This window comes from Stegastes partitus, unplaced genomic scaffold, assembly GCF_000690725.1.
Source record: "Stegastes partitus isolate 25-593 unplaced genomic scaffold, Stegastes_partitus-1.0.2 Scaffold16, whole genome shotgun sequence".
NCBI lineage: Eukaryota > Metazoa > Chordata > Actinopteri > Pomacentridae > Stegastes > Stegastes partitus.
Window position 1 is genome coordinate 1640650 of NW_007577747.1, and position 10953 is coordinate 1651602.

The 10953-nt window shown below is 40.6% G+C and overlaps 1 protein-coding gene across 1 annotated transcript; it reads right to left on the bottom strand.

The window, feature by feature from the left end:
- Positions 1-2289: 2289 nt before the first annotated feature.
- On the bottom strand, positions 2290-8570 carry LOC103364158 (leptin receptor overlapping transcript like 1). The gene is made up of 4 exons (XM_008291186.1): positions 8488-8570; positions 7787-7862; positions 5048-5234; positions 2290-3061 (listed from the first exon to the last, which is right to left on the bottom strand). The coding sequence occupies exons 1-4, from the start codon at positions 8501-8503 to the stop codon at positions 2945-2947; spliced, it is 396 nt and encodes a 131-aa protein (XP_008289408.1). The 5' UTR covers positions 8504-8570; the 3' UTR covers positions 2290-2944.
- Positions 8571-10953: the final 2383 nt, after the last annotated feature.

Consider the following 10953-nt stretch of genomic DNA (forward strand, 5'->3'; position numbering starts at 1 on the left):
TTGAGCCCTGGGTTCCCCCGTTGGATTTTCAGTGCTTTTCTTCCCCCGTGTGATTTGATTTCTGCTCCTGCTAATTTGACCTGTTCACCGTCAAGTGTTCTGAAGATGTCTGAGCCTCACGTATGAAGCTACAACGGGCTAAACAGCTAGCCGGGCTCTGTCCCATCCAAATAAAAACATCTGTTAGCATCTCTAAAGCTCACTGATTAGCAAGTCATGTCTTGTTTGATTAATCTGTCCACAAGGAAAAACATAAAGCTGATAGTTAGTGGTTTTGGAGAGAGTTACGTGTTGGAAATATAGCAAATAATTATGTACTGAACAAAATAATGCAGCATGTCACAATGAATCAATGCTATCTGTTCCTTTTTGGAACAGGGGAATAAGTGTTAGTTGTTCCAACTCAAGGCATCTCTGTAACAGACTGCTGGAGATGATAGCAGGCAGATGGAGAGTCGGGTCATAGACCAGAAATCACAAGTCAGGGTGTCCAGCGTTTGCATCATGTAGTGACACACATCTGTGACGCACAGAGGAAATAATGCTGTCGATGCTGCTGGTGGAATGTTGTCCCACTCTTCCTGAAAGGCTGAAGGACATTTTAAGGAACGGGACCATGTCGCTGGACACGCCCATCCAGACAAACGATTTCTTAGATGATTTCTTTCTCGTGTCGTCTGTGACACAGTTTAACTTGAATATTAGCTGCATTTTGAGGAGGCCTTAACAGTCCCTGCTCAAAGGAGTGTCAGTGTAGCGGTCACACTGTCTGATCATCGTCCTTTAAAGTCACACTGATGAGGCTGTGGATTACCTCAGGGGTTGAGAAGCTGTTACTGCTTAACAGCTCAAAAATTTTTGTAAACAGTTGGTTTAAATTTACTGCAGCTAAATCACAAAACTTGCTCTAAAACTACAAATTGTCAGTTTCAGATTTCTGCTTGTGTACAGATTAAACAAAACACCTGATATTTAGTGAGCTTTAGAGAACTCGGTAGGCATATTTTGGAGATTCAGACAGTCTAGCGTTTCCTTGTTCCTAGTCTTCATGCTAAGCTAAGCTAATCTCTCCCAGCGTCATACTTAACACTTCTAACTATATATATGATATATTTATAGAAAGGTAGAACTGTTCCTCTAATACAAGGTTTATTTGCTGCATGTGTGGTTATAAAATCATAAAAAGGCAATCAAAAAATGGCAATTAAAATGGAATTGTGGGACAAAATGTGTGAATAATTCCACTGGAAATCTGCTGTGCATGGAAACCCGTGGAGAAACAACCCTCTGGGCTCAGGATGTAAAAACTAAAACCACTTTATTCTTGCAATAAAAGGAAAATATAAGTAAATTGCCTTTTTTTTTTTTAAAGAAATTAAATCTTTTCTCTTCCAGAGAGCACATTTTCAAACAGTGCAATCTACAGGAAAACAAGTACACAAACAAAAAAGCATCTAAAACTCAAACCTGCATCACAACACACCAGCGCGCCCACAAGGCAGCAGATGCTTAATTCCTTGTTTAGCTTCCACTAATGCAACAGACTGGAGCGCTGCACCTGACCGACTGCCGGTCCTGCTTATCCAGGAGCCGCAACAGATCTCACGAACCAGCAAACAAACTTTCTACACGCAAGTTAGTACTCGGTATTAAATCCTACAACTTTAGTGTGTTTTTACAATGGAAATGCTGGTGTGAGGGAATGCACGTGCGCCAGATCTGGATCTAATGTGCTGAAATAACACTGAATTGAGCACAGTATGAGGGAGTCACAATTAAAAGCTTAAAGGCTGTTAGTGACTGACTAGGCCTTGGTTATAAGTAGCACAGGTCTTACGGTAGCATGGACGAGTTTCCAACCAGTCTGCTGTCCTCAAGCTAATCCTACGCTGGCTGGTAGCAGCAATAGGCTTTTCATGCTTTCTTGACCTGACAAGGTGAGGCTACCTCAGACATACAGTGAGGTAAGAGCAATCAGATGCAGAGTAACATGGTGAATAAGCAGCCTGCGCCCTGTCGGCGCCTGGGAAATCACTGCATGAGGTTAATTTGATCCCTGCAGCGACGGTGCGGGTGTTCAAGTGAATTCTCACACGTTGCCCCTGAACAACATCTTCTTGTTTTGTGTGATGAGAAATATTTAAACCACATTTACACACGTAACAGGGGTCAAAAGATGTGTATCGTTGGTGGCAGTAACAGCCGGGTACTTTCACAAACACACATGTTCTAGGCAAGTTCACAGCTTAGTGTTGGTCACATTACGTTAGCTGACAGAAATCTGCATTATATCATCAGAATTTTCACACTTTAATGTGACAAGAAACCCAAAGAAAACGCAGTTTTAATCCAATAAGCCCACATCAAATGGAGACATTTTGTCTAGTTGTGAGTGCTGAAATTTGAGCTCATACTGTGCAGATTCTCTATCAGTTTTCTGCTGCTTTAAACTCAGATCAGCACTTATGCTGGAAATGCACACCCATTGCAAAGATAAATAGAATTTTTAATGTATCTGCTAATTGGAAACAGGAGGCCAGACGGCTCTGACTACGTCTTTTTCGACTCTGGACATTCAATTGGATTCGTTTTAGCATATTTTTTACAGATAACAAAAGCAGCTGTTCACCAGCTCCTATCAGCTCCAAACAACTCAAATGAAAGTGGACACAAATGGAGATAAAATTCACAACACAGAAGTCAGAGAGCACAACTTAAAAAATGAGTCACATCCAACTGAGAGTCAGCATTTTCCATCCCACTTGTGTCAGTTCAATATGATGCAGGCGGTAAAAAAAAAAAAAGAAAGTATTGCACTGGTTTGGTGTGAGTCTATGGATGGGTGGTCATCATATAAATAACAACAGCAAGAACCAAACAGTAATACCATAATAATAACGCTAATAAAAACAGTTCAGACTAAGGTCCCCCTCCCTCTGCTGTTTTACCACTGCTGCCAACTGAAGTCGTCGTTGGATCCGAAGACGAGAAAGAAGCCCAGGATGGTCCCGAAGATGACTACGTTGCCCGTTAGCACGAGTGCACACGCCCCCCAGGCGATCTGTAAAGCAGCGCATTAATAATTCAGGTTAACAAATGCTGCTGCAGAGCTGATTTAGGACAGAATCTTAACAGACGTGTCAACAGTTAACAGAGTCAGTTCCACATTCGGCTCAGGTTCAGCTCTCTGCAAAGTACTCTGTAACAGTTGAAGTGATTTTGTTTGGGTTTTTTTCTCTCCATGGTCCAAGAACAGACCCAATGGAGACCCTGTACTAAAACAACAAAGTTCCGCAACGTACTCTACGTTTACATTTTAACATACTATTTCCCACAAGTCTGGAGATATTCAGTAACATCACACAGGTGTCTTTTCTCTACATCAAGAGTTCCTTAACTTTTTGATTTGTGACTCTTTGAAGGAAAGCAGCGTTCAGTCTCTTTTATCATTGTTTTATGTGAATTGTTGGACCTCAGCCTCTGACAATTATTACACAATCACCTGATCACCATTATTTGCCTCAACTGTGATCCTTCTGCATAAAAGTTAGAATAATGTCCTTTCACTTGCATAAAAACAGCTGGACGAAGCTCACAGAAGCGTCATACTACAATCACTACTACCACGTTGTTCTTCCACTTTGTGTTCTGTTTAATAGCACCAACTGTTCATCTCAAGGTGCTTCACTCCCAATACGTGACCAACTTTATGTTGTTAAACATCAACTGAAATTAACGCCACAGCAATGCCATTTAAGCCAAATGAAAAAGGAGAATCCAGTAACTTGAAGAAGATTTGCCAGAATTGCTGCAAAAAGGGGGCGTTCAAAAACATTACACCACTAAATCCAAAATAAGCAGAGGCATAAAATAAGAGAAAAACACAATTAATGGTTTGGCAATTAATTGTCAAATCAAATTTTATGGTCATGACATCATGAACTAGTTACACCAGCTGTTCAATCATCCAACACTAAGTCTTCCCTGGATTTTTAGCAACAAATCAGTAAATTACTGGATTGGGTTGCACCAGTAAAACACAAGTGGTGTCTTAGCAAGTAAAGTCTTGAGTAAAACTGGTAAATTGCTAAATGGCATCTGCACCAGTGTCCAATCAGAACGCTTTCAGGACTCTATCAACTGCAGCAAAGGATCCATCACAACATTTAATTGGAGTCGATTGTAATCCTGAGGCCCATTTTATACGTTTTCAGCCTGTGAACTGTAACATGCAACATGAGAACACTTTCTCTTGTGTTAATTATGTCACTTCTAAGGTATAAAACAAAAGGCTAGGGGTGTCCAAGGCAACCCGATGGCTGAGTGGCTGACCGTCCAATAGGGAGGATATTAATAAGCTCGCCTTCTACAATGAATAAAACTGTACTGTCTGGCAGTGGCGGTGTAAATATGTAAACCTACTATCCTTTGATGATTTTGAGTAAAACTGGTGGCATTATACATAAGAGCATGAATTTCTGCTTCATGTGATCAGTAGCATGTTCTGTTGGGGTTGGACAGCTGGGAGGAGATTACTGAGAAACAAAGGTTTCTTCCAAATGATCACTGGACTCCAGGACTCCAGGCAGCCCCAAGAGTAACCAATAGAAGACTGAACAACTTGACTAATTGAACTTAATACTTTTTTGTGTGTGTGAAATGGAATGCTGGTACCACTAGTAAGCAGCACTCCTAATCTGCTTTTGTAAAACTGGCTCACGGCTGAATCGATACCATCCACATTACTGTAAAGACAAAGCCTGTGCAGCCTGTCATCATTACTTGCTAACAGTGAATGTGCTCTTTGTTTTGGTACCGCATTCATCTCATAATCACTAAGTATAAATGTTTAGTAACAATTAGGAACTATGAAAGAACTAGCTTGTGTATGGCTACCTGCTTTAACTGTGGGTCGTTCAGGACGTAGAAAATACAGCTCAAAGTCATAAAAACTAAATGTAATTATTGGAGGGTTCCCGCCCTCCATTTGGAACCACTGCTCCTGTTCATCATCATGAAGAGCACTGATAAGCTGCAGGCAACTTACTACTTCAGCTCTTGCGAAGACGATGGGCAAGCCGAAGGCTGAAATGACGATGCCTGTCGTGAGAAAGATGGCTAGCTCTTTGCAGGCGTTACTGGCCGAGTCTGTGTCATCGACCACCCTCCGCGAGATGCAGTAAGGGATGGGAGAGAGGATGTAGAAGAAGAGGAGGAACAAAGGCCAGTATTTGCTGCAGAGAGGGGAGAGAAAAAAAAAAGGGAGAGAAACGGGGAAGTGAACGAGACATAAACACCCACATGCTGTGATGATAAAGGAAGCAGTGAAGTGAATTGAAGGATGAAGGAGCAAAATGCTGTTCAGCACTTGGCTCACTAACTTCTCAGGTGTTTTTTAGAGGATGGAGCTACATTTCTATAATCTTTGGAGGGCAACGTTAATATTTTAGAGTTAAAATATCAAATTTAATCATATCCATCAATCCTTATGTAAAGATAAGGGTGGCTTACATTCAGGTTATTACGGAGTTGCATTTAAGATACTGCATGTATTTAGTGACAAATGAAATGCTAACATAATAACAGCTGATGGCTGGTGTTTTGCTTACATGGTGGTCTGGATCAAGAAATGTAAGCTGCCACCCACACCTCAGATTTCTTTAGGAACTCAAATATGTCTGGTGTTTGGTCACCTTCTTGTACAGCGACAGTAAATACCTGACGAGTCACAGTCTTGAAAAATAGCAACAGAAGTTTGGGTAAGACACCCATCAGAACCAACAACCCTTAAATCAACCTGTCACTTTGATTCTCATGAAAAACATGTCGATTCTACATACAAGCGCTCCAGCAACGCCTCTGTCGACTGAAAACGATCAAACAAATGTTCCTACAAAATACACCAACTCCTCCTCCTGATCAGAAATAGAGTAACGTGTCAGTCTGTGTGAAAAAAGAGAATCGCACAAAAAAAGGTGTGTTTTTCAAATTACTAAGCCATAACCCTGGTGAGCATGTGAAACTCCACCAAAGACAACACTAAACAAAAGTCCCAGAAGCAGCGACTGAACATTGTGTCGGAGCAGGATGATTTAAAATTCATCTGGGGGTGTTGTCAGGGCAACGGATCCTTACTGACAGTCAGCTGGATCATGACCAAGACATTTTAGAGTGAACCCCGTTTGTAAACTCATTTTCCAAGTCCAATTAGTTCAATTAGCTGAGGAACAAACCACAATTATTGTGAACTGAAAACTGATTGAAACGAGCCAACGAGCAGCGAAACTGTGAAAATGCGTCGCCTACTCAAATGACAAACGATGACAAAATAACAGTAATCATATCACAACTGAATCAAAACAATAAGACACAATTCAGTGCAGTGAATGCGTCTCCTGCTGAATTCCTTTTTCATGAGACAAGTTGTCGCTTTTTAAGTAGAAGTCTATCTGATCCTGTGATTTCTAAGAGCCGACACAAGGTGAACCTTCGGCTTCAGTCTAAACATGTGGTTGTTGTTGTTGTTGCTGCTGCTGCTGTTGTCTATTGTAATGTTCCATTAATTGAAGCACCTGATTAACAAATGTATCCTGAAACTGGTCTCAAAGGATGAATGAGAGTTGACAAAGGCACTTTAGGCTTGATTCATACTAACGGGTGAATCTACACCATATGTACGGCACAGGAACAACCCCCACAACATGTAACTACACACTGTGGCCATACAGAACGCAACAACTGTGACGTAACTGCCACTTACAACTACTTTTCCATCTATTAATCTATTAGCGATTTTACTGATTAGTAAATTAATCGAAACAATTGCAAAACAGAATAATGACATTTCATTAAAGTTCATCTTATTTTGACAAGCTGCAGAAGAGTGTAAAAATCTATAAAAATGTATTACATTTTATATAAGACAGCACTGCAATTTCAAAAGAAACACAAGTTTCTATTAAACCTCGAAGTGAAAAATTTCAGTCTGTAAATTGAACAAACTGCGGCATAGACACAGTGGATATTTTACAGGTATGGAGCAGCTAAAGAAACTCATGTTCTCCTCATTGTGTAAATCAAATTCTGTGGAAATATAGAAAACTGCATAGCACAGCTGTCGTCTTTAACTCGTGCATGGTGAATCTGTCAGCCGCTGTCACAGTTAGAAGAGCAGGATTTTAGCGGTGCAGAGCTGCAGTTTGGAAGTGACTGCTGGTTAAAACGTAGTCTGAATGGGCTGCGTTTCAGTCACTATTTCATACTCGCTCTGCCGTCTGACAACTGAAACGGAAAAAGATGTAAATGAGAACAGTTTCTTTGGGAATTCGGCTGAAATAAAAAAACATCACATGTGAGCACAGAGAGCAAGAGAGAAGCAGTCAGATGTAAAGTGCCTCCTGTGTGTTTTCTCTTCAATGTTCGAGCATTGTGTTGTGCTGTTGTGGTATGACACTGAAAGTCAGCACTGTGTACAAACCACCCTACACTTTTCCTCCAAAGCCTCAGGAATTAGAAAACTTCTACACTTGATGCAATTATTGTCTAACAAAGTATCGCTGATCAAAATGGCTCCAGGTTAGTATTGGGGTGCCCAGGAGCCTCCAAGAAGGTTTATCTGGCCATGTGCCTGCAGCTGTATTTAAAACCGTAAAGCTGGGATGGGATCACCACAGGTGGACCTGAGTATCACGTGTGAACAATGACCCTCACACACACACACACACACACACACACACACACACACACACAATCCCAGGCTCACATGGTGTGTGACAGTTGTACTTACTCGTACACAGGGAGGGCACATCCAAGCATGAGGAACATGAGGCCGATGGCCCCCCCAAAGGAGAGGCTGATGAGAGCTGTAAGAGAGGCAGAGCTGGTTGGATGTGCAGTGTGTAGCCACACAACATCAACAGTGCCAGTGTGCAGCAGGGCCCCTGGATACTCATGTGATGAATCAGCTGATTCACGTGTAACAGCTACATTAGCAGGCTTAGCCGTGCTATTAGAGGCACACGTTAAACTCTGAGAGAAATGGCCCCCGTGGTTGTTTGCTAACAGAAATTAATCCCAGCAGCTCGGCAGCAACAAGCGCAGCATCTCAATGAGCGCCTGAAGTTAAGGTGCAGCTAGCGTTAGCATTACAGCGGTAATTACTACGTTGTTATACGAGTGAAAGAGAATGGCATTAAATACGGTGTCATAATGCACCATTACATGGCTGCGGTGTGTTGGATAGAAAACTAAACAACGTAAACAATGATATTAACCATGTAGCGGTTGCTTCTTCAATAAAGAGTGCAGTTTATTCAGCTAGCTAATGCTAACGACTGTGTTGGCCCTGCGGCTAACTACTTGTACCGTTAGCTAGCGGGACGTGACAAACGCAACCGTCCGTCTGCAGCACGTTTACACACAACTACACTGACTGGGCCGGAATTCAGAAGTCTTCTCGCGTCAATACAAAAAGCGAGGACCGCTTACCTTTAATCCCGGCCATTTCTCCTGGACAAAAGCTCGACTCACAGCCCTGACGAGTGACAACAGTGCCCCCTCCTCCGCTGCCGAGTCCGACTGAACCTCCAACCCTGCCCGGCCTGCCGCCTTCCGGTGCCGCCGCAAAGCTCGGAATTAAACCCGCTCGCACAGTGACAGTCTCACAAATGTGCAAAAATGAAGCGTGCACAGCTGCAATGAAATAATCGAACAGTTATTGATCGAAAGGATGGATCATTTATCGCACAAAACTGTCAAACTTTACCTGTTTTCAGCTTTTACATCTGTGATTATTTGCTTCCTGTTTATGCAATAGGAGCGTATCGGGGCTGCAGCTAGCGATTGTTGTCACTACAGACTAAATTACTGGGTTTTAGCCCATAAAATGTCAGAATACTGTTTTAGAAACTCAATTTGTGTATGTCAACTAGCAATATTACTTTGTGAATTGTCTGCGCAATATGAGTTTCAGTCTTGCGTGCAGTGTTTCAGTGTTTCTGTGCAATATTTCATGATCATATGCAATGAGACTTGGCTACATCAGTAATCCAATTATATTGAGTTTGTTGTCATAAAGAAGAAAGAAAGCAAAAATATTAAAATTTCAGACGCTGTAACCAGAGAATTTAGACTGTTTTCTAAAATAAAAAACAGAAAGAATCGAATTGTTTACTTGACTATAACAATAGTTTTCAATTAAGCTGAAAGTTGACAACTGATTGATTAATTGTTGCAGCTCTCTGATTATTCAGGATGTAGACTGACTGAAAATGAATCTGGAAAGTTGTGATGATGAGCTAACAGTTACAGCTGCAATGATTTATCAAGTAACCTTGAAAACATAATCAGAGTTCAACTTTTTTTTTTTGTTCTAAGAAAACTGCCATATATTTGCCAGCTTCAGCCTCTAGCATTGAGCATTTGATCGGATTAAACTGGTTTTGGGGGTTCTAGACTGATCTGTAAATAATTCTGTGCTTGTACTATTGTTTTTTTTAAATGTATATTTTTATACTTACACTATTTCTTATATGTATTTTTTTCTGTCTAGTATGTGTGTATCTCTGTGTGTACTGCTACTGACAACACTGTAAAATCCTCCACTGTGAGATTAATAAAGGCATATCTTATCCTATCTTAAATAAATCAAGACATTTGATTATGTTATTTCTGGCATTTCAAGATTTTCTCAGATTAATTGCTAATGAAAATAATTGTTACCTCCTTTGGTGTAACAGTTATTTTATTATCCATCCAGCATTTCTCTGATTCCAGTGTCTTAAATGTGAAAGTCTACTTTTTAAATTTGTGAAAATTGATTATTATCTATTGTTACCCAATTCATTGTGATAAAAACCAGAAAATATTCCCATTTAAGAAGCTGGAATTAAAGACTATAGATTTTGTTTTATTTAAAATGTGCTCAAATTGATTCATCGTTCATCAAAATAGTTGGAGATTCATTGAATAGTTCTAAACATATCAGTTACTTGATTAGTTGTTGCAGCTGTAAATATTAGATGTTTTCATTTTGCACAGAGAAAACAAGCAAACATCAGCTGACCACTGAGAAAATCTCAAGCAGAGTAACTGATGATCTCAAAGGTTAGCTTCTGCCCTGAAATTATTTGATTGTAGTTTCCATCAGGGCTGAACAGTTTCATGAAATGTTATTATTTTTGCAATATGGTTGAACAATGTTCTAACTACAGGTGCTTCAATTTTTTGGAAGTATTCTGCGGAATAGAATTAATCAATATACAAATTGTGTTCTCCATGAGAGTGGGGTGCTGCATTTGATTGATATACAGTCTGTGGCCCACAGTGACACGAGGAAGCTCGTTATGATGGGAGCATTGCATCGCGTAAGGATAAGATCAAATAAATAGTAGAGGATTTATGAGACTCAGCAGCTGCCTGGGAGGTTGCACTACACTAAATGTGCCACAAGAAAATAAAAACACTGTATTAGAGTCAGAGTGGACTGATGTACAGTATATGATAAAATTGATGCGTATCTGTTCTTTCAGACTTGTACTTTCTACATGGATTTGTGTGTCTTGTATGTGTTTGGTTATTTGTGAAACATCTCACACTCCACAGGCAAAGTACCATTGCCACAGTGTTGCGCTGGGTAATCATCCTTTATAACCAATTCCATGTGAACAAACATAACTTTTATTGATTCTCATTCAGGCTGGGAACACTCACACCAGACTGCAGTCTTTGCAGATCATCCGGTCAGATGGTCAGTGGGTGTCTGTATTTCACTTTGAGCTTATGTGTATAGATCATATAAAAAATATAAAGGCAGCAAGTAAATAATGTTCTTTTCTGTGACACCATGCCACAGCTCTCAAAACCGGCCATTGTCTTCTGGATGCTGCACGTCAGTTAGGGCTGTGGTCAGACACTTGAACATCCAGAGCTCCACCATGTATCATCCAAGAAGTT